The sequence below is a fragment of the Cottoperca gobio genome, chromosome 3 (genome assembly GCF_900634415.1).
Source record: "Cottoperca gobio chromosome 3, fCotGob3.1, whole genome shotgun sequence".
Classification (NCBI taxonomy): domain Eukaryota; kingdom Metazoa; phylum Chordata; class Actinopteri; order Perciformes; family Bovichtidae; genus Cottoperca; species Cottoperca gobio.
In genome coordinates this window covers 23896105-23923950 of record NC_041357.1, presented here as the reverse complement: position 1 = coordinate 23923950, position 27846 = coordinate 23896105, and the positions used below count along the sequence as shown (strand labels likewise).

Here is a 27846-nt window from a genome sequence, read left to right as displayed (position 1 = left end):
CAATAATAATTAACATTTAACAATTTAAATGCAGCCCGAGAAGAACACTATACATATCTACAGTATTATAAATATATATATATCTGTATAGTTCAATGTTAAGTGACAATAAATATTGTCTAAATGTTTTTAAATTGTACTTTCTTTATTAGGATTAGTCAGTTGTTGACGTGCAGACTGTTGATACAGCTACTCGGCTACTTCAATATATATCTCACACTAATTCATAACGCACATTAGACATTATGATGCTCCGGACCTTTGCTCGCGGAAATGTTCTCTAACTGGACCTCTTATTATTTTAGTTGAATACCCCTGAGCTAGACCTTTCTGTCAGTGAAATCTTCACATCAATTATGAATTTACTGGGGTAATATGGTCTACATAGGGTATTTCCTAAAATGTCAAACTATTCCTTTAAGTCTTAAAAAGGCATTTCTGTCCATCATTTGATTTTGGCTTGAAAAACTAAAGATTTCTGCTCACTTAAAATATGCACCGTCTCTTGAGCTGTGGCACTAAAGTAGCACCATTGATGCGTCTCACACTGTGATTAACTCATGAGCTCGTGGGTTTCTGTGCCAAGAACGTGATGAAAAGCAGAAAATCTTTCTTTAACAAGGTAGTCATATCGGGGTAAAGGATTCTCCCAGACTACAGTCGAACTTAGAAAAACACAGCGTTAATGTGATAATGATTATAGTTGGTATTGGGTGAAAATAACCATCGTGTACACAAGCGATCATTTGCAGACAGCACAACGAGATAATAACAGCTCCCTGTTGCTTTTGTCTGAATTCATTTGGGAAATCGTCACGAATAAACAGAATGATTCATGCTTCTCTCGATGCGGCACAATGACTCCGAGCTGGATTGACAACTCGGATACGGGTTTACTTGTGTGCTCGTTCAAACAACACTTAATCTAATACAGACGATGTTTGAGAGGGAACCTGACAATATCAACACTCTGAAAACATTAATGAGGTGCCACAAGACTTCTTACATGCTGCTCATAAAAATCAACTGTGATGCTTTTATAGAAACAGTTTGTTGGAACGTGTGTGTGTGTGTGTGTGTTTCAGAGATCTCATTTCGGGTGTGGCAGTGTGGTGGCAGTCTGGAGATCATCCCCTGTAGCAGAGTTGGCCATGTCTTCAGAAAACAACATCCATACACCTTCCCTGGGGGCAGCGGGACTGTGTTTGCAAGGTAACACACACACACACACACGCTCACACACACACACGCTCACACACACACCATCATGACGGTTGAACTCTCATTAAGCTTCTAGGCTCCACCCATCACATTCATTCATTAAATTACTGAAGAACATTAATTGTACGATAATCATAATGACCCCATATTGTATCTGATCTACTATCATCATATATTATATCAATGTGTTGATATATCGCGCAGCTCTACCAATAATTACTTCTTGCTTGGGATATGTTGTACACATGATCTTCTTTGGTATTATCCTTTTCATTTGGGTCGATTACTTTCCCCCCACACAAAACTCTTTAGTCGCTCGTATCAAGTACTGTAAACACTGGAACAGACATTATTGAGTTTTACTCCGGCTTTGAGAATTAAACCAGTGTTGGATAATTAAAGCCAAGCCACCAACAATTAAGAAGTAATCAAAGGGAAAATTGGTTCCAGATTTAGAAAGAATGCTCTTCTTAAATATAGAAGATCTGTTATTTCACGTGCTTCCCTTTACAGCTCTGATATATGTGACAACATAATCAGTGAACATCGGTAATGGGAAACATGATACGTGGAAAGATATGGATCTCTGCTTTCAAACGGTCTCCAACCACAAGTAACAAACCCTGGAAACGAGCCCGACAAACCCTCTGATTAACAACTTCAACAAGCAGATAACAGGATTTATAGTGGCTGTGGTTTCTCTGGTCTTTCCAATGATGTACATGGCACTGTGAAAAACACAACAAAAGAAGGGCGTAATAGGCCAACAATGTGGAGCTTCATTGCGCTCAACACGATCTTAAAGGGATCGTTCAGATGTTTTGAAATAGGGTTATATTTGGTGTTTATCCATAGTCAGTGTATTACATACAGTAAGATGGTGGTCGGCACGCCCCCAGTTTGGAGAAACAGAAATTAGTAAAGCAGAGATGTGTTGCTGTAGACGGGGGTAGCAGCAAAACGCAGAACAAGTAAGTTGCAGCAGTAGTCTAGCAACTTCCTTGTTCTGCGATGTAAAATGACTGTTTTTGCCAATGGAGCCTGGTGTCTTTGAAGAGAGCATAGACGGATAGATAGTCTGACAGCTAGGTAAAGTGCTGAACCACGTACACTTAAACTGATATTTTAAGGTGGCAAGAAGAGGTTTTGCTGCTGCCCCCGTCCACAGCAGTACATTGCTTTGCTCCCTTAAAATTGCCGTCTGAAATAGTCTCTCTGAGATGCTGAGTTATATTTGTGATACCAGCCGCAGCTGAAAATGACTCAATGCTTCCTGATGGCTGTGACCAGCAGGGATGCTCAAGATAGAAATTAATCTAACGGAGCACAAGTAAAGATCACAGACATCTAAATAATACTTATAAACTGGGATAACTCTTATAAATTGTGAATGAACCTGAGCTGGATGAAAGACTGGTGGTTATGTATGAACTCCAACATTAGATCAAACGGATTCAGAGCTTATTATAACACGCTGACTCTGGATGTGCCATTTCAGCTTAGACGCCTCCTGTGGACCACATCTCCACATCCTCAAATGTAGCTGTATAACCTTTACCAACATTTCAAAATATTATTTATTAATTGATGTGTTCTTGCCTCAACAAGTGAGACTCACCATGCAGAGCAGCTTCATCTGGGCTTTGAGGCTGCTTCGGTTTATCGTCTTGCCCTTCAATCTTGAATAAAACTCCAGACACCCTCCCTGAGTCTGCTGGCAGTGACTCTGGGGAGCCACGAGACAGCGCCTGTTGTGCCTGCCTCCATGCGTTTATAATTGTTCTGGAAGCAGCATTTCCCAGATGTCCACGTTACAATATCTGAGTTTACAATCAATGTGCAGAGAAGCCCCTCTAGAGTATAGAGTTCACTAGGAGTGCACTGTCTGCCGTTTGTTGCTTGGATGCATAATATTATTCATATTATTATATATTAACCATTATTTTCAACATTGATTCATCTGACTATTACTTGCCTGATTAATTGTTTGTATGCGTCAAGCCAATATAAACGATCACACTTTTCAAACTCAGTCAAATATGAACACAGATATGTGTATGTCCATAAATCCCCTTTGAAAAAAGATGCTTCTTGCCTGAGAATCATCATGTTTTTAAGTTTTCTTTAGTGTCAAAGTAATCCTGTGCTGTCTCAGTTTCATCTGAGGAGACGCCCACTGTTCCTGTTTTATAAAGAATATATAATCACTCTTTATACTGACTCCAGCTGACACATGTTCTGCCAGTACTGTGTTACATTATAAACAAAAAAATGGAAATTTGACAAAATGTCATTGGACATCATGTCAACACTTTGCTGTGCTTGACAACACAACACACACACACACACACACACACACACACACACACACACACACGCACTGTTGACTAGTGAATGCAATAACTGGAAAACATAAAAAGTAATTAACATTTGTCTGTTTAACTATTGGCACTCTTATGGCTGTCAGTTGAAAGATGTATGAAAGGGTTTTGTCTGTCTCATGCCATGGGTCTTGGCCACCACACACACACACACACACACACACACACACACACAGCACGTACCTTTATCCTCATATTATGTGCCTCCGTACATGTTTTTCAAACTCTCCGTCTCATTTTCATTCTGTCATTATTTCCAACTCCAACCTTGATTTTCCTCACCTCATGTCTCCTTTTGTCCGTCTTCTGTCACACCTCAACATTTTCTCCCTGTTCGTCGTCCTTCCCTCATTTTCCCTCTCTCGCCTCTCTCTCAGGAACACCAGGAGAGCCGCAGAGGTGTGGATGGATGAGTATAAAAACTTCTACTATGCTGCTGTCCCCTCAGCGAGAAATGTCCCCTACGGAAAGTAAGTACCATGACGTATGAGCCCTACAGGGGTCAGACCGCATACTGTAACTAGATCATAAAATTACGAAAGCAGCCGTGTGAATGGGCATATTAATTGGATTGCCAATTAGCAGCATGTCAGCTGTAACGGGAGGGAAATGAGGCAGTTAATTTGGCCTAAAAGAGGGCAAAAAGTCAAAATGCCATGTTATTCGACGTGCTGAAGGCATTACTGTTAGATTATGACGGCACAATCAAAGTAAAACAACATGATGGACACGATGCGTTGGTAAAGAGGAGCAAAGAACCATGAAACATCTGTACATTGATATTTAACAGGCTAGTTATAATTGTATTATTGGATCCATGAATGTTCTGGTGTCTTCTGTTACTTTATTTCACTGTATCTGTGAACTAGCTCCCTGTTACTCTGTGCCTATTCTGCCCTCACAGAATATCTATCATTTAAAAAATGTCTCTCTCTCTCTCTTCCTCTCTCTCTCGCTCTCTCCTTCTCTCTCTTGTTCTCTCTCTCTTCTCTCCTTCTCACTCTCGCTCTCTCTCTCTTCTCTCCTTTCTCTCTCGCTCTCTCACTCTCTCTCTCACTCTCTCTCTCGCTCTCTCTCTCTCTCTCCTCTCCTTCTCTCTCTCGCTCTCTCTCTTCTCTCCTCTCTCTCGCTCTTGCTCTCTCTCTCTCTCGCTCTCGCTCTCGCTCTCCTCTCTTCTCTCCTTCTCTCTCTCGCTCTCCTCTCTCTCGCTCTCTCTCTCGCTCTTGCTCTCTCTCTCTCTCTCCTCTCTCTCTTGCTCTCTTCTCTCCTTCTCTCTCTCGTCTCTTCCTTCTCTCGCTCTCTCTTCTCTCTCTTCTCTCTCTTCTCTCTCTCTCTCTCGCTCTCTCTCAGTATCCAGAGTCGTATGGAGATGAAGAAGAGATTAGGATGCAAACCATTCAAATGGTACCTGGAGAACGTCTACCCTGAACTGCGGTAAGAAGATTGGAGCATTTTAAGTAATCTGATAGGGAACATGTACGACGCAATATATGATATTATGAACTGTAATAAGACTTGAATGACATTTAGGAAAACCTCTCTTCTGAGTGGCACTTTCAGTATTACGAGGACGGGGTTTGTAAGAGACCACAGCTCTGCCAGGAGTATCAGTATGACTGTGATCTCCTGTGTGCTGGGATCTAATGTTTCATACTTTAATTAGACTCGCAAAGGACTGTGGTGACACTAATGACTAACCCCGGACTAGCAATTATGACTCAGGCACATTATTATATTTTGTCAGGTTTGCAATTTGTCACTTGCATGAATGAGATTAATATTTTATAAATGTTTAATAGTTTCAAATGTTACTCAGGTTATATTGTCAGAATAACATTATTCTCTATTTAGCTCACACTACTGCTGATCTCTTTAGTGTTACTTTTAGCCTTAATATTAGGGGAGGGGGAAACAATCGATTCATGTAAGAAACGAGAATCTTATCTTCCAAGATTCTGAAGAATCTATTTACAAAAGTTTTTGTTCTGCAAAAGAACTCGATGTTCCTACTGATGGACAGTAATCCCACACAGCAAGTCAAAGTTGTGTTTAAAAATCACACAAAATACCAGTTTTAGTAAAACTCTGTGAGCCTAACCATTTCATTTATGTAACAGGCAGCATTTTCATTTTTGTATAACTTGAAATTGTTAGCGCACAGCGGACTGCAGTAGAGTCTGAAATTAGCACCTCTTTGTACAGAATCCAGAATCGTTTTGAATCGAATCGTGACCCCAAGAATCGAAATCGAATTGAATCGTGAGATACCGAAAGATTCACACCCTACTTGATATCTTTTATAGATTTGATACAAGCATGATCGAGTTAATATATTTAACAGCACGGTGTTTGTGTGTGTTCAGAGTGCCAGACCACCAGGACATAGCGTTCGGAGCCTTGCAGCAAGGAGGAAACTGTCTGGACACCCTGGGTCACTTCGCTGACGGGGTGGTGGGCGTCTACGAATGCCACAACGCTGGGGGAAACCAGGTAGCGTTAGTACGGCGGCACACACAGGTCAGCTTGTGAAATCCTTTGCTCTAAAGCGCCTTGCTTGGCAGGTGGTGGCACCGGTGGTGAGAGCACTTTGTTTCTAGCAAGACTGTAGTTTCTTAAAAGAGAAAAACATGTGTTCAAACAAAGGTCGGTTGATCTTATCATCCTTAACTTGCAGTAAGTGAATATTTACATGAAATCTTTTAACGGTTAATAGATGTCGTCTATATGTCAGTACAGCTGCAAACTTAACCAGTACCAGCATGTTTGCAGTTTCCTAGAATAGCTCGACAGTTTTTGTTGACTTACTGGGTAAACTGGTTTCACATAGTTAACAAACATTTGCTTTTCACGTTTGGTTTAACAGGATCATTTTTGCAGTAACTGTAACAGAAACGTGCCACATGAGTAGATTTTAATTTTTAAAACCAAATTTTATGCTCTCAAATCTATCTTGAAATTAACTGACGCTCTATTTAATTAGACATGTAAATGACAATACGGCGCTTTGAGGGAACACGTCTTGTTGCACACTCATGATTCTTTCTTTGGGTGTTTCACTGTAGCGTACGATATCACACAGATACTGAAGTAAAGTCACAACAGTGTTCCTTTTTCTGTGTTGATGTGAAGAGCTGGTCTTACATCTAAGACGCACTGGATCTACCAATCTGACGAAGACACCCTTTTGTTTGATTAGTATTTGATATTTTAAGTCCGTTCTTATGTCACTGTTGATCTGTCTTTGCTCGTAGTTTTTAAATGTGCATATTTTTTCAAGTATGCAGCTATTAAGGTTTCTTACTGGCTTGATTTCATGACCAATAATGTGCAGTACTTCAGATGTCAACATGGCATTGGCCGATGCTTCGTCTGAAAAGACTTGGATCATCGCTTGCCCAGAACATCCCTAACCCAAATCCGTAGGCTTGCAGAAGTGTGTGTATATGCTAATGTTTTAACATGTATCCATTTTTGTCAAGGAGTGGGCCCTGACCAAGGATAAGTCAGTCAAACACATGGACTTGTGTCTCACCGTGGTGGACAGAACGGCCGGCTCCCTCATCAAACTACAAGGCTGTCGAGAGAACGACAGCAGACAGGTAGAAACACCCTCTTTGTTGTGACTGTTCACCACAGCTGTGCTCTCACTTGTTAAGTAAATATCATTTCTCACATTTCTATACTTAATATGCTTATGCCTCCTTATTTATGTTCACTACTGACTCCTAAAATCAATAAATAAAATATATCAACGACTCAATCAACCTCTCAAACAGACAAATGATGGACGTCATTCCTCAAACCAGCCCCGTCTGTGGGGAGAGTGCTTTAACGTGGATTATTTGATCAGCATGGAAGGTTCTAAGACTATTTGACCACTGAATGCACACGTCCTGTTCCTAAACACTTAATGCATTGTTTGATGTAATTTGTTGATTTATGGGCAAACGCTTTATGCTGCTGTCTTGGCCAGGATTCTGAATCTCAATGGGAATATTCCAGTTAAATAAAAATAAATAAAACATGTTGTGTTTCACCAGAAATGGGAGCAGATTGAGTCCAACTCGAAGCTTCGTCACGTGGGCAGTAACCTCTGTCTAGACAGCCGCAGTGCCAGGATGGGCGGACTCACTGTGGAGGTCTGCAGCCCGAGCCTCAACCAACAGTGGAAGTTCACCCTCAATTTACAATCATAGGGGGCGCTACAGACCCTGGGAAGAGCTGGATATTGGATAGAGACACCAACAGACTCTGAGACACAGATAAAGAGATGGAAACAGACTCAAGGAGAAAGACTAACTTGATGGATAAATGGATCCCTCTCGCTCCTCCTCCTCAGAGGTGCAGCCAGTCACGTCTATACACCTCTCCCCCACCCTCACCCCTCCCTAAACAACAAAGAGCCACACCCACTGGGGGAGGGGCTTGTAGAGTAAACAGGAAACTGACTGTATTTGGTGGATGGTGACAGTGATGATCATGATGAGGATAAAAGCGATGAAGAGGCTTTCCATCCAAACTACATACCTCAGTGTTTTTTCATTGATGGTTCCAGAGGCAAATTGTGTTCTTTTACTTTCTTTAATGCAAGTGAGGTAGAAGACTTTTTACTTTGTAATTTTATTATTAATATTTTTTATTTCTCACTGTTAACTCTCCACGGAGGCTTCGCAGAATCTTCTTTTTCTCCGTTCTTAAAGGAAGGGGACGATGGTGTTGTTGCTCTCTCTCTCTCTCTCTCTCTCTCTCTCTCTCTCTCTCTCTCTCTCTCTCTCTCTCTCTCTCTCTCTCTCCCCCCCTCTCTTTGTTTCACCACGTCAAGCTAGAGCCTGCGACGGCAGACGGAGGCTTCGGGTTGTGGTTTCGGTGTAGAGTGATGTGAAGCGAGGAAATGGACTCGAGTTCTTGAGCTTTCTCTCTCGTTTACTGTCATTGGTTCACAGGATCAACGGAGAAAGGAGAGGCAAAGTGGAGAGAAGAATGCTGTGTGTTCTGCTATGATTTCTACAGATTGTGTCATGGGGAGGGAGTTAAGGGAGGAGCTTCTTTGCTTTTGGATGGGGGCCTGACACCGGTTTGGTTTGGCCGGAAGTGCAGTTCCTGAAACCAGGAAGTGTCTTGAAGCCACCCCTCAGGATTTACTGTTTGTCGTCGGGCTGTAGCACTGGCTGCCACAGCATCTTCACGTCTACACCATTATGTCTCTAAAGAAACTACACAGAAAAAGAAAATCTTAACAGTCTTTTTTTTGTTTACTTTTGTTATGAAATGGAACCAAATTTCGAATGGATGTTTTTGTGTTTTTAAGGAATACCAGAGGATCGATTAAAAGGGTTTTCTTTACATACTCTCGCTGCTCTCTAACCGCTCCCTGTGGAGCCGCTCACTTTATACTTCTTCTTTTCCTGCACACATCATTTTATTTGTCTAACATTGCCATTGTAGGAAGGTTACTGTCACACCCGAGCTGGACTTCATGTTGCAGCTCTTTTCGCTAGAGATAAAAGGTGTTGGCTGTAAAAGTATAACAGACATTTATTTATAATATCACCACGACGAGATACCTACACATGACTGAGATGTTTGTTTCTGTACTTTCAACACACACCTGCCTGCTATACGGCAAAAGAAGGAAACTCTCGTATACGCCTAGCATTTCAGACTTGACACCCGATGTCCCTCTTCTTGTTGACAAAGTAAAACCTTGCTTATTCCAGTCTGAGAACAGTTTTTATGCAAAAAAAGAAAATCTGTTCCTGACTAGTCAAACTGTATGAAATGTGCATGCACATGTGTTCTTAAAAGCTCCTTGTAGCTGCATGTATCACCAACCAGCTCCCACAGATGCACTCAGTCAGTAGTGGTTTCCATCAACATGTTGTTTTTCTTCATTGTGCCTGTTAGATGAGCCATCTGTTCCAAAGTTTGGAACTGCAATAAACAAGGTTTTACTGTTTGTCCCCACTCTGTTTCTGCTTGAGGTGAGCAGATTTTTCTGATTGCACAAGCACGTCTGCTCGGTTTTTGCTGATTCAAAGTACTAATGAGAACACTTCTCCTTTATCTTGGCGAGCTACTTTATTCTGTGGTCCAAGATTTCATTGCCATTGTACAGCACTGTCCCACATCTTCATTTTTTTGTTACCTGATAGTGTTACAGATACCATTTGCAGTACATTTATCTGTTTGCTATTCCATCACCTGATGCCTGTTGTGCATCTTTGCAACACTAGTCTCTCCTGGACTTTAACACCGGTTAATTTTCACTGCTCTGATACGGCACAACAGAAATGGCTTATAAAAACCCCCTATTTCCTAGTTTATTCCAGAAAGAAGCTGCATCCTCAAGTGTTTTAGTGTCAATCCAATTCAATATTTCTCTCACATTCACATCTGTACTTGTAAATGTTGATTTTGTTTTACGGTGTTACCAAAACGGACAAAGACAGCTGGTCATGTTTGCTGTGCTGTCCGATTTCTTTTCCATCCTCTGTTCCATCACTTTGTTTGTTTCGCTGCCATTTTGTTCCATGTACCTGATGATTGCCTTGTCTTCTACGTTCACACGTCTGTAAGCGGAGTGAGTGAGTGAAGTGGAGAAGGTCAGCGGGGGCTGCAGCTGGTAGAAAAGCCTATCACTTGACAGGTCGCCGCATTGTGCTGCGAGGCACAGGACGCGCGGGTACGAGGTCAGACCCGAGGGCGAGCCGATATGTGAGGAAAGTTTTCTGTTGCCATGGTGACCAGACACTCGAGGGCCCAAATCCTATTTGAGGTTTCAGTTGGATTTCATGTGAAGCAGGAGGTGAATTTACCGCAGAGTACTGGACATGTTTGGTGTTTCTTTTAACGCCATTCTGTTTGGAAACTTTAGAAAAAAAACATTCTCAGTTGTGTCTTAATTTCTTAAGAATGTTGCAAATCAATAATTGTAAAACTGAAGAGCTGATTGAAATTTAAGTTGTAAACTATCATTTTTAATTCATTATTTTGTGACATCTCATTCTTGTGTATGAAGAGTCAGGTCCTGGTCTGGTAATGGGGGTAGATACACAAATGTTGTAGCTAATTTGGTATCTTTTTGACATCAAACTGTGGCAATTCCTCAACTATTAACATTTGTCATCAGATTTTCTTGCCTAAATGCTGTTCACAATGAGAACCTCAAACCAGGAGGTCTTCACTGTTGCAGTATCTGGCCCTTGTCCTTGTAAGTGAGGACAACATGATGATGTTTATTAGTGGTGTATAGCGCCCTCTATTGTGGGTAACGAGTACAGAATCAGAACAAGAAAGAACTGCAGATGCACCACCGGAGAGCTTCAGACGTTTTTCTTAATCACATTTTCTTTGTCTTTGCTTCTTTCGATTGTGAATAAAGTGTTGATTCAGCCCTATTAAAACAGGCCAGGCAGTACAAACTGAACAGGCATGAGAACCAAACTGCACACCAGTGACCATGCCAGTACTGTCTGCTACGTGGCTCAGAAATGTTGTTTGAAGCCTTTTCTTTTTAAACCAGTCTTATTCTTGTGAGGATGAAAAGAATGCTATTTTATTTGTTATGTTATACGCAGAGGAAATGACTGTAATAATTAAGTAGTCCAGCACCTCATTTTGATTGGATGATTAAATGTTTACATCTTTAGCACAATGTGCCAAAGTTTTCCTTCCTGTTTTCGCTGTATGGGGAAGAATGAGAAAGGGTAAAAGTCTTTGGAAATGCAGAATGAGTCGCAGAGAACTCGTTGCACATGTGCAGATGGTATATGTTGTGTATCTCATTCTTCTTCCCAGTCTCAGTTAGACCTGCAGGACACCCCGGGGACGTCTCTTAACTGATGATCTGTTTTCAGTCTTATGATGAACACAGCGTACAAATTTGGCAGCTTATTTGATGTCCTTAAATTTGTCTGCAAAATGCTTGTTAAGGCAGAACTGTGTGTGTGTGTGTGTGTGTGTGTGTGTGTGTCTCTGTGTGTGTGATAGTGAGAGACTGGCATCTTTATTCACCTTAAAGGAATACTTCACCCCTAAATGAATGTTTGTATATCAATGAATCACCCTGTTACCTTAAATACGGGAAGAAAACTTTGTTTTTCTCGCATGCCTCCACGGTGAACGAAGAATCTAAAAACTGAGAACGTTCTTGATGAATTTAAGCGAATGGGGGGGGGGGGGCTGCTTTTAACAACTGAATAAATGAGAATTATACTGCACGAGTTGTGTAGACTGATGTTTTGATCTAGTTTTGCTGTTAATGCTGACCCCATCTACTTAAGTTTTTCTTCACAAATGCAAGGTAACACTGGGTGAGTGATTGATTTACAAATGATCTTTTTGTGGGTGAATAACTGAAGACCAGTCAGTGAACAAGAGCGTCTGTCCCACTGAGCCAGTAGGACTTTATTCATACTTCACGTCACTCTGTTTCAAATGGGAAGCGATCAACGGTGGAGGTTAACGAGAGAGGTGTGAAGGTCAAAGCTGTGTCCTCTCAGCTTCTCCCCTCAAACGGGGATCAGAAATATGTCATCATTCGTCCTAACGAGGGATGTCTTCCCCCCTTCAGCCCACCTTAAATCCCCTTTTAGGATTTACAGAAGAAGAGCCCTCTTTGATATGTGAAAAGCCCTGTGGAGACATCCAGCTCAGGACTGCTTAAGCTCCTCCATCGTTTCGTCTCTTCAACCAGTAATGACAGATGCAAGGTGAAACAGTAACTAAGGGGGTGAGGATGTGTTTTCTGAGAGGAGTGTGGCTTCATTGAACGACAGTGGCGGGCGATGTGATACGAGGGGGGGGGGGTGGTCACACATGTAAAAGTGTATATTTTTGTATATACCTACATCAGTGTGTGTGTGTACAGTATGTACATATATACACAGTGTACTCAGCCGCGGTTCTTAGTTTTGTTGTCAGACTGTACAGCGCTTCTAACTGTCCCCTGTTTTATAGATACTGCAGAAATTCTACTTTGAATGAGGAGAAATGATTAACTTAAATAAATGCATTTATATATATAAACTAAACGGTGTCGAGTATTTTGGTCCGCTTCCGTGGTTGATGGTGCGTGCGCACAAACTTATAGCACCAACACAAACATACCCAGAGTATCATGAAGTTATACAGCTGTGGAACTGGACCTCCATCGTCAGAAGATGGTCTTTTGGGAAACGTTAAAATAAAATAAATAACCTTTTAATTAATTACACGTCTACATATGTTGGTCCTAATAACCACACAATACACTGTATAACTGGAATGACCAATCTTAATATCTGCTAAGCCTCACATTTCAGGACAAAGCAGATGGGTTATATTTCCTCCGGCAGAGACGGGTTACTGGGGCAAGATAATGTGCTTAATGTAGTCACACATTTATAATGCAATGTGCATTATATGGACAAATACTTGAGGCAATTCCATGTTTTTAATTAACTTTAAAGTTGTATTTTGTAACAACTGGAGAAGACAGTCGTGGTTCTGTAATCTGTACTCTTGATCAGATATTTAATTAACCATTCAAACAACAATAAAAAACAACATGCAAAATTAGAACAGGAGAAAGCATGACTGTTTTTAAAAAGCTTAGAGGAGTAAGTAGGATATGTACAATGCAGGCAATTTGTATAAAATAAATTGTGAAGCAGGCAGTTAACACATGACAACTTAATCCTATTCATCATCACTACATCCAACATTGGAGAAAACATACTGTAGGTCAAACCGGAAGGGACACAATCTGACAGACAGACAGAAAGTAAAGTATAATTAATGATTATTAATTTGTGCTATCCTGTTTGCTGTAATGTGCTGGGGAAGCAGGCTGAGGGTAGCGGACGATCGTGTCAGCATTAATATTATTACACTGCTGTATATATTGTAACATACATATTTATTGTTCCATATTATAGTACAATATGCACATTTCACTTTTACTTCTCCATGTTTATATAAATATCTTTATTTTATTTTAATCTAAAATGGAGGAAGTAGGATGGAATCGAATCCCCCCCAAGATCAAGAGACATCATATATAATATTTAATTACTTTATTGTCAGGACAACAATGCAATACAGATATAGCACTCCTTGATATTAAAAAAACAATATTTTCACAATAAGATTTATTTGGATTTTATTTCCAAAATAATATATAAATAAGAAAACAAAACAAGCCAGAAAACACATACATCAAACTCTTAATAATCAACATAATTATGTATTTCATGTCCAACAAGGTGTAGGAAGAACTGAACACTTATCAAGTCCTACCCCCTTTTTTTTATTCCATCAATAATCTTATTATTTAATCTTATATGACATACTCTTACTTAAGTAGCATTTTGAATGTCTGACTTTTACCTATTGTGGATCATTTTCACAGTGTGGTATTAGTACTTTTACTTAAGTAAATGATCTTAATGTTGTTTCCACCACTGACCGTGCATCACACACACATGCAGTGTTGTCGCCTCTCCAGCAGGGGGCGATGAGAGCCACACCGGACACCCAGAGGACGGGAGAAGAAGCCGGGGCTCAGGGCAGAAGCTGATTAGGAGAGCACTCAGCAGACACAGGTGGTGTTCGGTGGTATCTGACAGAAGAACCGTAAACAAAACAAAAACATGACGAACGAAGGTGTCGAGGGGACGGAGAGGTTCCTGAGCCCGGGCAGTGGCAGAGGCCTGCGGGCGGTGAGGCACTTCGCGGAGGGGGAGCTGGTGTTCGCCTGCCCTGCCTACTCGTACGTGTTGACAGTGAATGAGAGAGGAGCGCACTGTGAGAACTGCTTCTGCAGGTAACATCTCTCTCACACAGCTGGGGAAACACACCTGAGACAGGTAGCTCCGGGTCGGTGTGGCTTTTCTTTTCAGCCTAACTTATTAAAATCGCGAGCGAAGTGTCCAGTTGGACGCTGGCTAACCTCCATACCTAGCTAGGTTAGCTCGTGAACCTCTGCAGACTGAAGTGGGTCAGTGCAGGGAGGCAGCTCACCTGACTGACACTGCAGCATTAGTTTGAAGCACTGCAGTCAGGACAGTCTAAAATAGATGGCAACATTAAAGTACAATAACCTGACTGTGGTGGTTTTAAAGAAACCTGCTTTCCCATAGTCTTATTGAGTCTATTAATATGTTATCACATACTCTTAAATGGGCTCCTCATAATCACAGGTAGAGGTGGAAGAAGTATTCAGATCAAATACCATGTTATAACTAAAAGTACTGCATTTAAAATCGCACTCAAGTAAAAGTAGCATCATAATGTACCAAAAGTAAAACAGCTCCTTATGCAGAATGGCCCATTTCTGAATCCTATGTATTATATTACTGGATTATATTTATTGCATGTATTATTATTATTATTATTATTATTATTATTATTATTATTCATTAATGTCTTCATCACTGGTAGCTGGTAAAGGTGGAGCTAATTGTATTTACTTTGTACACTGCTGGGTATCTTTATGTATAATAATAATATGTCATAATTTACTAGTTGAGTTATGATTTGTTTCAAGAATGTAAATCTGCAAAGTAACTTGTAACTATAGTTATTAAATAAATGTAGTGAAGTCTGAATTGTGAAATAGAAAGCATAAAATGGATATACTGGTACAAGAGTGGAAGTACAAGTACAGTACTTGAGTAAATGTATTCAGTTACTTTCCACCACTGATCACTGGGAGTATGCTCACGTGCGCACTTCACTGGTTTTTAACCTTTTCTTTATGTCATAGTGTGACATTTGTGCTTACACTATTACACGTGAAAGAACTCTCTGTTTGTATCTCTACAAATCCTTCACATGTTTTTATGCAGTCAAAGAGAAACCTGCAGTCTTCAGGATATCAGAGTCCGTCTTTGTTATTTTTAGGTTTAAAGTTGACACGCAGTCATCAGTTGAACATGAATTTGAGTCATTTGTTGCTAGTTTCCTGCTCCAGTTACAGTGCAGGATGTGGAGTGGTTGTAAAGGGCAGCCTACAGCATTCATAGAGTATTGACATATGTAGGTGTGTGTGTGTGTGTGTGTGTGTGGGCATACTGCGTACAAAACATCAGAGAAGGATTAAACTGCAGAGCACTGAACCTTTAAGTTTCCACTCTCTAGCTTTCTTATTCTGTTGAGATCTGATGCACTTGGACGCTCTTTATGAGACTTTTTACAGTTAAATGAACTCTCCCTCTCACACTTTCATACACACATGCGTCCTACCTAAGCTGCCGTTAAGGTTTATAGAGCAGTAAAAGGTTAGGGTACTAAATATAGTGGTCCATGTGTCCGAAGAGAGGAGCAGCCAGAATGAGAAGGCCAGGGATGCATGTGTGCAATGGGGGTTGGGGGGTGGACATGTGTGTAAATTTGCTAATATTCATTCAGAAACACTCTTTATGAATGCATCTCTTGCTGTAGAAGAGATATTTGGACTACAAGACTGTCAAATTCACCTTCAGTTTAACAATAAATGTACCAACTATCTAAATGTCAGGGGATAATAACTTCAAAGCATCAGGTGAAGATGTCTCCCTACTGAATCCTGCTGACAAAACGTTACACCGGCCCACTTATCGCAGCTGTAGTGAAGTTATGTTATGTCTTTGTCTCATTACAGGAGAGAAGACCTTTTCAAGTGTGGCAAATGTAAGCAGGCCTACTACTGCAATGTTGACTGTCAGGTAAGACCGCTTCCTTTTTGCATTTTCATGGCGGGTTTGTAGTTTCTGTGTGTGTGACAGTTTCCATGGTTAACTAAAGAAACGGAAGATAAACAGGTTGAAGGGTAACTTTTACAGGTGTTGGATCAAAAGAATCTAACTAATGCAAGAATCAGAAAAACAGTGAATACAATGTGCAGATCTTTAGTCGGATTGTTAACTAAAGGAACTGATCATAGATACATTTTATGCAGAACACTAAGAGCCATTTTTACTAAACAAAATGTGTTGTCCTAAAAATATCTGTAATCATTTGTTTTGGTCTTATTCAGTTCAGTTTTAATAGAAGGACAAAGAGAATGAGAAAAAGCAGCGATCAAATCATTTGATTATCGTCAGCAATTTACCAATTTAGCAAGATAACCTATTTTATTGTTCTTGTGACCCATATTGGGACGTTGGACCACACATTGAAAACCACTCCAGCAGAGCTCCATGCAGGCACAGTTGCTATGACAATTCGGTCTATCCGCCCTCTGCCTCTGTCTCAGTTTTAGTTTCATGGCACAAAACACACTCGGTGCACTGCAGTTTTCTTTTGTGTGTGTGTGTGAGAGAGAGAGAGAGCAATAGACTGGGGTACAAGTGCCATGACCAATAATTTACGGATGATTTGCTTTGTGATAATAAAAATAATTTATCATCCATAATGTTGATTTAATTCTCTCACACATTCTTGCTTTTTGTCTCATGTATTGTCCTGTTGAATGGGATTACTTGCTGTAATAATGGAGGGTTACTAACTTGTTATTTCTGTGTGTGTGTGTGGTGTGTGTGTGTGTGTGTGTGTGTGTGTGTGTGTGCGTGCGTGCAGAGAGGCGATTGGCCCATGCATAAGCTGGAGTGTGTAGCTATGTCTGCCTACGGGGAAAACTGGTGTCCATCAGAGACTGTCAGATTGGTGGCTCGAATCATCATGAAACAGGTAAAGTAGAAATGTTTCAACATTCAGAGATCTATGCAGGACATGACGAACATAAACCGCTAGAAATATAAGAGAAGATAGATGAGGCAACAGCCTTCTCAATTTTAAAATCAATAAAAACTAAACTAGACTAAAGACTAAAGCGCCTAAATAGAAACTAACTGTGAATTTGACTGAAAAGTCAACATAGTTTAAAACTTTATAAATAAAGAGTAGTTAAGTGGCTGGCCTTATAAGTTAATGTTATGTGCTAGACCATATTTTAGTCAATAACGCAGCTGTGAGCAGCGACGCAACTCATTTGTGTACTTTTGCATGAATAGTGTCATGAGGTATCATGTCTTTGCTGTTCATGTACTGTATTTGCAAAAGATGACTTGTTCAGAGTGGCATCAGCTTTGGCCAGATTGTGAGCCAACAAAAAACATTTAAATCAGAGCAAACTATACTTTTGCCACGCGCCTTGTTGTGTTGTTATTTTATCTGTGTGTTTAAATTGGTTCTGGTGCCATTGAACACGGAGTTCCTGAAGCCAGTGCTGCTGTCATCCATTTGTGCTCAGCAGCTGCTCTACTGTTATAGTGTTTTAATGACTTCTTAATTGGCCAGAAAGCCTTTTTATAAAAGCATTTGCTGTAATAAAGCAGAAAAATTAGGTTATTTTGTATTTTTATTTTGATGATTTAGCTTTTTTTTTGACTAAAATTACTTTTGTGTTGCAGAGAGTCACAACAGAGCGCACCCCTTCAGAAAGGGTGCTACTGGTCAGCGAGTTTGAAGCCCGTAAGTAGATGTGTGTGTGTGTGTGTATGAACACATGAGCGTGTACACGTTTAGTTACTTTTATGTGCACTTTTAGTTACACTCTGTGTGTGTGTGTGTGTGTGTGTGTGTGTGTGAGACATTTGTCTGTGTCTCTGCAGTTGTAGCAGTGTGTCTAATAATATCCTCAGCTGTAGCCTCCGGTCCTGGTTCTGTCTTTTTATTCACTCAAAGTCTGCAGAGCTCTGGGATTTAAATCCCAGGGTTCTGGGTGCTGTAATTTTATGTTCTCTACCCTCCTTTTTAAAAACTACTGCAGCTGTGCCCTTGGGCAAGGTAGTCAACCCTCTTCTCTGGGAGACTGATTGAACTGAGAAGCTCTTACGTGTTAACATTTGTTCTCCAAAACTTTGTCAGCCCAAAACTACGTACAAGAATTGTAGCAGGGAAACTAAACTCTGTCCAAATTACAGACTCCTACACTAGACTCCTACACAAGACTCCTACACTAGACTCCTGCACTAGACTCCTACACTAGACTCCTACACTAGACTCCTACATTAGACTCCTACACTAGACTCCTACATTAGACTCCTGCACTAGACTCCTACATTAGACTCCTGCACTAGACTCCTACACTAGACTCCTGCACTAGACTCCTACATTAGACTCCTACATTAGACTCCTGCACTAGACTCCTACATTAGACTCCTACACTAGACTCCTACACTAGACTCCCACACTAGACTCCTACATTAGACTCCCACACTAGACTCCTACATTAGACTCCTACACTAGACTCCTACACTAGACTCCTGCACAAGACTCCTACATTAGACTCCTGCACAAGACTCCTACACTAGACTCCTACATTAGACTCCTACACTAGACTCCTACACTAGACTCCTACACTAGACTCCTACATTAGACTCCTACACTAGACTCCTACACTAGACTCCTACACTAGACTCCTACATTAGACTCCTACATTAGACTCCTACACTAGACTCCTACACTAGACTCCTACATTAGACTCCTACACTAGACTCCTACACTAGACTCCTACATTAGACTCCTACACTAGACTCCTACACTAGACTCCTACACTAGACTCCTACACTAGACTCCTACACTAGACTCCTGCACAAGACTCCTACATTAGACTCCTGCACAAGACTCCTACACTAGACTCCTACATTAGACTCCTACACTAGACTCCTACATTAGACTCCCACACTAGACTCCTACATTAGACTCCTGCACTAGACTCCTACATTAGACTCCTACACTAGACTCCTACATTAGACTCCCACACTAGACTCCTACATTAGACTCCTACACTAGACTCCTACATTAGACTCCTGCACTAGACTCCTACACTAGACTCCTACATTAGACTCCTGCACTAGACTCCTACACTAGACTCCTGCACTACACTCCTACACTAGACTCCTACACTAGACTCCCGCACTAGACTCCTACACTAGACTCCTGCACTAGACTCCCGCACTAGACTCCTACACTAGACTCCTACACTAGACTCCCGCACTAGACTCCTACACTAGACTCCCGCACTAGACTCCTACACTAGACTCCCGCACTAGACTCCTCCACTAGACTCCCGCACTAGACTCCCGCACTAGACTCCCGCACTAGACTCCCGCACAAGACTCCTCCACTAGACTCCCGCACTAGACTCCCGCACTAGACTCCCGCACAAGACTCCTCCACTAGACTCCCGCACAAGACTCCTCCACTAGACTCCCGCACTAGACTCCCGCACAAGACTCCCCCACTAGACTCCCGCACAAGACTCCTCCACTAGACTCCCGCACTAGACTCCCGCACTAGACTCCCGCACTAGACTCCCGCACTAGACTCCCCCACTAGACTCCCGCACTAGACTCCCGCACTAGACTCCCGCACTAGACTCCCGCACTAGACTCCCGCACTAGACTCCCGCACAAGACTCCCGCACTAGACTCCCGCACTAGACTCCCGCACTAGACTCCCGCACTAGACTCCCGCACTAGACTCCCGCACTAGACTCCTCCACTAGACTCCCGCACTAGACTCCCGCACTAGACTCCCGCACTAGACTCCCGCACTAGACTCCTGCACTAGACTCCTCCACTAGACTCCCGCACTAGACTCCCGCACTAGACTCCCGCACTAGACTCCTGCACTAGACTTCTCTCTAATTGGATCAATTGTTGAGCCCATTTCATCTACTTTCACTTAAGACTCATTTGTGTTTATGTAAATTGTGCATGGGGTCATTTCATGCAGTCAAATGTAACATAGAAGATAATTATTATTATTACAATTATATGATAAATAACATCAGCACATTTTAACAATACTGTGATCATTTCTGTCACTATAATCGTGATCTGAAATATTCATACCGTTTCACCTCGAGTCAAGTTTAAGATTCACATCATTATCAGACACTGAAAGTTGATAAAATAATGTATTTGTCAAAACACACATAAAACAAGACGGTTCCATGTAAGTGCTCACTAACTGTTTTTATCTGCTCCATTTGGTATCATTTAGTCTGAGCTGTTGAAAGCTCAGATGTGTCTTTAGAGGATTGTCACATAATGATCCTTCACACCTGTCTGTCATGCACACAACACAAATCAGAGGCCACCTGCTGCCAGTCTGTCTGTGGGGTGTGTGTGTGTGTGTGTGTGTGTGTGTGTGTGTGTGTGTGTGTGTGTGTGTGTGTGTGTGTGTGTGTGTGTGTGTGTGTGTGGGGGGTGTTTGACTGACAATGACACATGGTGTAAATTCTACACCTAACACTGACTGGTTCTTCTATGGAGCAATGAATAGTACTACTGTATATGATTTATACCTTGTCTTTATCAGATACACATGTGCCTGTTTTTTTAACCTGGCTGGTCGTCATTTTCCCTTTTAGTAATCCCTTTTTTCTAAAATGGAAGCACTGCCTCAGACACTTAAGAGTGCTTAAAGTCTTAAGTGCACCAAGTGGCCTGATGAGGCTCCCATGTTTATCACAACCAGCCAAACTCTTTCCTTTGCTCCCTATCCCTTTTTTAAATGTATTGTCCCTTTCCATCCTCCATCTCTTTGTTGTCTCTTATTCTTTTCCTATCTGTGTTTCATTGCTTTTTCCAGATTTAGATAAGATGGACAGTGAGAAGGACGAGCTGAACCAGGCAGACATAGCAGCGCTGCACCACTTCTACTCCCGACACATCAGTGACATCCCTGACGAACAGGCTCTCACTGAACTCTTTGCGCAGGTAACCTTGGATAACACCACGTCCTTCCCACCTAGAAATGCACTGATAAATAAACGTTCTGTTTCTAGACCGATCAAGGATTTTGGGTGTGTTTTGTTACTTTTAGGAGATCCTCAGAGGGTTTGGCCGACACATAGACAGGTGTTGACTTTAACATAGATTTAGACACACGGTGTGCAAATATAGTGCGTTTACATGTACACTCTTCTCGTACTCATACATGCTTCACACTCTGACTTCATTTCTTTGATCATTTTAACATAAATTGGGAAGAAAATGAAATCTATTTATACAGCATTTATCCCAGTGCCCACAAGTGTTACCAATATGGGGCTCCACCTGCATTACAACCTCTGTTGTCCTCTGCTCTGTGGAAACAGCCTGCAGTGAGTCATTCATAGCTTTCTAGTTTATTTTCATAGGATCTGGTTAGTGTAAACAGTTTACTTTGGCAAAGGTTTAACATATAGACTGTTTTAAGCTTACATTTGGTGACTTTTCCTGACGTTCGTCTGTCGGTGCTGATGTCCCTTTTCTCTCAAAGCTACACCAACAGCCGTTTTGGCTTCTCGTCTGACAGCTACATTTAATCTCCACTACCGGATTTCCTCCTGCTCCACCTCCTCAGCAGAGGAGTGTTACGGCCCATTACACACACAGATCATACACACACGTATTACTCATATCATGTTACTCACCCTGTTGGTTTGTGTCTTCCCTTTCTTACTTGCTCCATCTCCCCTCTCGTGTTTTCTTTGTGTCTCCAGGTTAACTGTAATGGTTTCACTATAGAGGATGAAGAGCTCTCCCATCTGGGATCAGCTGTTTTTCCTGAGTAAGTTGTCCATGCCAACACATCATCATCGTTCATCAGTGTATTTAACTTTTAACATATCTCGGCTGCTTCTGATTATTTGAGTTGTTTTCTCTTTTTTATAATCAGTGAAGCATGTACATAAACCATCAACACCATAAAGCTGCTCAACACTTTAAACCTTTTGTGCTTCTCCTTCTAGTGTAGCACTGATGAATCACAGCTGTAGTCCTAATGTCATAGTGACCTATAAAGGCACAGTGGCTGAGGTCAGAGCTATCAAAGAGATCGACCCCGGAGATGAAGTAAGTATACACTGGACTCCTCTAGCAACAAAGATACTTCTCGTGACCACATACAATCATGAAGAAATTACTGTCTTTACTTTAAATGATGCATGCTTTTACTTTTCATCTCCCTCTCTCTCTCTGCAGGTCTTGAACAGCTACATAGACCTGCTCTATCCAACAGAGGACAGGAAAGAGAGGTTGTTAGATTCGTACTTCTTCATATGCCAGTGTACTGAGTGCACCAGCAAATCTAAGGTACTGTTGCCTTTTCCCCCTGAAGCTCGTATGCCTTCGTTAAAGCTGGAGTGTGTTACCTTGTGTCCCTCCTCTCTGGCATTGAGAGTAGTTACCATATGGGAGAGAGCAGATAAGACAAGTTTCTGAAGTGGAGGCTTCAGATAAACGGTTCAGAGGACGTAGGGCTCAATATAAGCACCAGCCACGTATGCAAGTGACTGGTAGATATCCTTCAGCCCAAAAAAACAATGGTAGTGATTGAGTGGCTGGTCAAATGTGAACATTCACTAGCCATTTGACCGGTGGACCAAAAAGTACATTTTGCATCTGTTACACATTGTTGTTTCAGGATTGGTGTGTGCGATGGTTAGAAATTGAGACATGTTGCAACTGTTATATTTAAAAGACGGTTGTGCTTTTAGCATAACTTCCTTAAAGCTTTAGAGTTTCTTGTGTTGGACGTGTGACTGTACAACTGTTCTTTATGTCATTCCTTTCCATTGCTTTCTAGGACAAAGCAAAAATGGAGATCAGGAAGCTGAGTACTCCACCGGAGCCAGAGGAAATCCGATCCATGGTCTATTACGCCAAGAGTGTCATCGAGGAGTTCAGAAGAGCCAAACACTACAAGAATATCCTCTTCCTCTGTCTATAACTGTATTTATCTTCCATGTTCTCTGACCTTAAGTCTTTTCCCTCTGTCTGTCAGTTTACCTTTCACTCTCCAGCCTCCGCTACTTCTTCCACATTGTTAGTGTTATTATTCCTTGACTCTCTGGCACCCCCCAGTGAGCTGCTGGAGATGTGTGAGCTTAGCCAGGAGAAGATGGGAGCTATATTTGCAGACACCAACGTCTACATGCTGCACATGATGTATCAGGCCATGGGTGTCTGTCTCTACATGCAGGACTGGGACGGAGCTATGAGCTACGGAGAGAAGATCATTCAGCCATACAGGTGAATTAATCTATGAGGAAGGAGGCAGTAATGCTACAGATCATTATAAGATAAGTCAATCGGTTGTACCAGTAGCGCTATTGTCAGACAATCCCACTAGGTGGATTATAATGCCCTGTAGAAAAGGTCACCCCAGTTTTGTAATAAGATTTCAAGTTTGTCAGGACAAAGTTGTAAAAAATGTGGATTTAAATTAATTTAATAGTCTTTTAATAATTTATTTTAACTGTACTCTGCAGCTGAGAATAATCTTATTAATGATTTATTGACTTCATACTTTAGAATGAAAAATAGATTAAACATATTAAATAAATAAATAAATATATATATATATATATATATATATATATATATATATATATATAGTTATTATGTTTTGTTTTATTCTAAATTATGAAGTCAATAAATCATTAATACGACTATTCTCATCTGCTAATATATATATTTATATATATATATATTAAAAAATATATATATATATGTATATATAAAGAATATATATAAAGAATATATATTAAAAAAAAATACAAATGTTATCTTGTGTTTAGTGCACTGTAATATTGTCCCTCTGTGGTACACAACACATCTAACATGTGTTTTACTGTTGTACTCTCCAAGCTTGATATGTTTTGAACTTTTGGAGCACTACAACAGACCCTATTGTAACATTAACTATAGATGAGATCTTGTTTCATCTCCCATTCCCTGCTTGGCTTGATGTATAAATGATATTCTCCCTACAGTGTTCACTACCCGCCCTACTCTCTGAATGTGGCGTCTATGTATCTGAAACTGGGACGTCTGTATTTGGGGCTGGAGAGGAAGAAACAAGGAGTCAAAGCTTTAAAGAAGGTGAGTTTAACGACACCGGGCCAGTTGGTGCATTAACCCATTTGTGTGTTCTCTGCCTTTACACACATCTGAAGACATTTTCAAAATTGGTCAAACCTGTTTGGCTGAAAAGTGAGTTTTTCTTGGCAATACCATATTTAGATTTTGGGCTGGTAGTACTGTACTGACTTTAGACCAGTTACTACTAAACTGAATATAGTCACACAAATGGGTTAATAGGTGGCAAAGTGATGGTAGAAAATACTGTGGGCTCCAAAAGTCCAAAGATTGTCGTGTCTTTAAATGATTTCACTTGTTTCTGTCTTCAGGCTGTTGCCATCATGGAGTTGGCTCATGGGAAGGATCACAATTATGTAGCAGAAGTCAAACGGGAAATCGAGGAGCAGAAGTAAACGATAAGAGATTAAAGAGAGACAGGCACTGGGTTGATGAACCTCTCTTTAAAGCAGCAACAACACAAATACACATCACAACTGCATGCCATGCCATCTCACACCTCTCCGTTTTTTTCTTCGCCCACTCTATTGTTTCTCTTGCCTCTTTGTAGGCAGGGTGTTTTGTCTTTCTTTAACATATTGTGGCTGAGAATGACCTGTTCTGTACCTGCGGCTCCGTACTTCCTGTCAGACCTGGAGTTAAAAGCAGACAAGTCAGGATTAAATCGTTTGGAATGAAAAAAGTGACTTAAATAACAAAGAAAATGATCACATCAGTGGTAAAAAAGAACTTTATGACTGCCTTTAAAGTTGTCTTTTGGAGGAAACAACCGTTTCATGTGACCGCTACATAAACTCCATTGTCTGCAGTTTTTCTCTCCTTGTGAGACTGAAATCATTCACTGCGTTCTGTAGACTCGTCAACAGGCCGTGTTTCACCATCATTTATGTCTTTGGCAGCAGTTTTAGCTGCACAGAGCAGTTGTTCAATGATTTTGACTTCTATACAAGCTGGCGAGTAGTTGTTATAAACGGCATTACTACTGATTCCCAGCCAATGCATTTAAATTCTATCAAACAGAGTTTCTGACTTCATTGGTTCTTGTTTAAACTGTGAAAAAATAACAACTGACCATGCATCAGCTACTCTGTAGCAAAGGAGAAGAGACTGTAGAACTATTCCTGAATGAAGTGGTTTGATCGGCTTGTCTTACAGTGCGTTTTGCTTGTTTTTAAAGAACCACAAAAAAGTGTTGCATGTTTATGTTGTTTATTGTTTTTCATATGAGGCTTGTTGACCAAAGGGGGGGCCATGGGTTTAACTGACAAGGAACCAGCTATAACTCTCTATTCACAGTGTATCCTTAAGCAGGGGTGCTGATCTGAGACCAGATTACCTCTTAAATCACAGTGAAGACATTGGTACTATTACCTGATCAACGATCCGGGATCAGAGCCCCGTTGCTCTCAGGAAAAAAGGCGCAACACTGTAGCTTTTGTTGCCTTTTTCTCAAGAGATGCACGATTGAACCTTTTTTTTTGTGTGTGTGTGTGTGTGTGTGTGTGTGTGTGTGTGTGTGTGTTTTGTCAAAAGCAGCATGTATCCAGATTGTCATTACCCTGGGAATGAAATCACTTAAGCAGCAGTGGGCAGAATATTAATTTACAGTATAACCTGGTAAAATGACCTTTTACATGCAGGTGATAACGAGGAGGGATATCATCCTCACCATACAATTTTATAATCAACAAGAATGAATGACATTTGTACATTTGTATTTCATTTGACATATGGTTTTTAATGACCCTGGAATCATGAGAAGAAGGAGGAGCAGTTACATTATATAGAAATGACTAAGCATGCATTGTGTGAAGGAGGCTTCAAAAGTTGAGTCAAGATCCTCACCTGGACCTTATTTAAGGGTTCTTGCTGCACTCAGATTTTGTACAATTATTGCGACAAATATGTCTAAATGGCAAACCTATAAGCACATTTTGTTTCATTTTATTTAGATTTTTTAATCAATTTCTGTTAGTGGATTGTTGGCCTGCCTGCAGTTTTCTCGCAATGCACCGCTATAGGAACTACAGTCCTTTATTCTTTTTAATGCCTGTAGCTTCTCCCTCTTGCTTACTATTGACTATGGATGCAGTTTTATGCATGGGTTACTGAGGGTTATAAAATAGCCCGTTATGAGTTGGCTGTGGTCATATTTGTAGCAATTCTGCATCGGTGACTCTTTTTGTCACCTGCAAAGATGCATCTAGAAGGTGCTTGCCTTTTGCATAGGTAATCCTAAAGCACCGTTTCAGCAACTCTGTTCCACATGTTTACTTTTTATTTTTACAAAGAAAAAAACACAATGAAAAGAGGGTTTTAAGGCTGGTTTGCACAAACCATAACACATCTAAACCCTCTGTTTGCTGGATGTGAGTGCTTCTTAGCCAGACTCCAAAAGCATACATATGATTTGTTTTATTTTTTCTGTGATTTTATGAAAGAACCTGTGGCACACGGGTTCAAACAGTAAAATCCATAATCCTGCCGCACAAATAAAACCATATGAAAGGCTACCTAGATGATGTTTTCTCCCGTTTCTGTGATGAGCTGTTACTTTACGAGGCATGAACGTTCTATTGGAATGCATAATTTAAACCTGAACCTCATGTCTTTCTGTACCATGTCAGTGGAACTCAATAAAGGACAGTGTGGCACTTGTTTTGATTTATGTGTATACTTATTTTGTTGTGTTTTAACCCATATTTAACCAGGACGTTTCTTGAGATGCATTATCCCTTTTACACAACATACTTGGGAAAAATGGCAGTTAGATATCACAAGCCTTAAATCGTCCAAACCGCAGTGCTGCTGTCATGGTTAATTATTTCATCCCTAAAAGCATTTCTGGCCCCTGTGCTATAAATGGTCCTGAACCACCACAACCATCAAATCAGAGGTTTTTCCTTTCTGTATCTGTTATTGAGAGTCAAACCTGTCAAAGGTACATGTCTAAACCTGGAAACAGCAGTTATTCCATATGAAGACTAGTCAATAGACCTCATCGCCGGTGTCCTACCCCATACCAATTGATAACATTAAGCATGAATAAGACATATTTACTCCAGTGAACTGTTACAGTACTTCTAGACTGCTTAGTACTGTAGTACTGCATTATCATACCAGGCAGACCGTTTTCCTAATTCAGCTGTGTAAATCTTGAAAGAGGATCTTAAATATTTTAGTTCCAATGTGAACTTCAGTCTCACACAGGGCTCAACATTGTCGTCCCAGCCCATAGTTTGTTTATCTTGGAGAGCAACGAGTAGGTTGTTAGTAAGATTAGGCGTTTCTCAGGATGTCTGTCTCTGGAGAGCAACCTCATCATCTGTTTGGTTTGTAGTGAGTATTTACAAAGTCCCACCACATGGTGGCACTGTTGAGACAAACGGAAGTAAACCAATCGTTTT

At 40.9% G+C, this 27846-nt stretch overlaps 2 protein-coding genes across 6 annotated transcripts in view; both read left to right on the top strand.

The window, feature by feature from the left end:
* Window positions 1-11250, top strand: part of galnt2 (UDP-N-acetyl-alpha-D-galactosamine:polypeptide N-acetylgalactosaminyltransferase 2) — a 52692-nt gene extending 41442 nt beyond the window's left edge. The window contains exons 11-17 of one of the 5 annotated variants that reach the window (XM_029459549.1): window positions 1086-1212; window positions 3980-4072; window positions 4953-5036; window positions 5805-5861; window positions 5966-6092; window positions 7085-7201; window positions 7643-11250. In XM_029459549.1, coding sequence (XP_029315409.1) covers window positions 1086-1212; window positions 3980-4072; window positions 4953-5036; window positions 5805-5861; window positions 5966-6092; window positions 7085-7201; window positions 7643-7798 — 761 coding nt within the window. In that variant the 3' untranslated portion in view covers window positions 7799-11250. Of the gene's footprint in view, window positions 1-1085; window positions 1213-3979; window positions 4073-4952; window positions 5037-5804; window positions 5862-5965; window positions 6120-7081; window positions 7202-7642 lie in introns of all 5 variants that reach the window. The other 4 variants (XM_029459538.1, XM_029459530.1, XM_029459562.1 and 1 more) reach the window with 4 other exon arrangements.
* A 2845-nt stretch (window positions 11251-14095) lies between these two features.
* On the top strand, window positions 14096-27098 carry smyd2a (SET and MYND domain containing 2a). The gene is made up of 12 exons (XM_029428499.1): window positions 14096-14406; window positions 16225-16288; window positions 17142-17252; window positions 17975-18035; window positions 21165-21292; window positions 22060-22127; window positions 22309-22411; window positions 22541-22651; window positions 23145-23265; window positions 23416-23590; window positions 24334-24442; window positions 24751-27098. Exons 1-12 carry the CDS (start codon window positions 14234-14236, stop codon window positions 24832-24834), a joined length of 1308 nt encoding a protein of 435 aa, XP_029284359.1. The 5' UTR covers window positions 14096-14233; the 3' UTR covers window positions 24835-27098.
* Window positions 27099-27846: the final 748 nt, after the last annotated feature.

What these genes read in the sequence shown, in the direction of transcription:
- smyd2a (XM_029428499.1), top strand. Translation starts at nt 14,234, where the DNA reads ATGACGAACGAAGGTGTCGAGGGGACGGAGAGGTTCCTGAGCCCGGGC. An exon ending in GGATCAGCTGTTTTTCCTGA is followed by an intron (nt 22,128 to 22,308) that starts GTAAGTTGTCCA and finishes TTCTCCTTCTAG; the next exon opens with TGTAGCACTGATGAATCACA. An exon ending in GAGTCAAAGCTTTAAAGAAG is followed by an intron (nt 24,443 to 24,750) that starts GTGAGTTTAACG and finishes TTCTGTCTTCAG; the next exon opens with GCTGTTGCCATCATGGAGTT.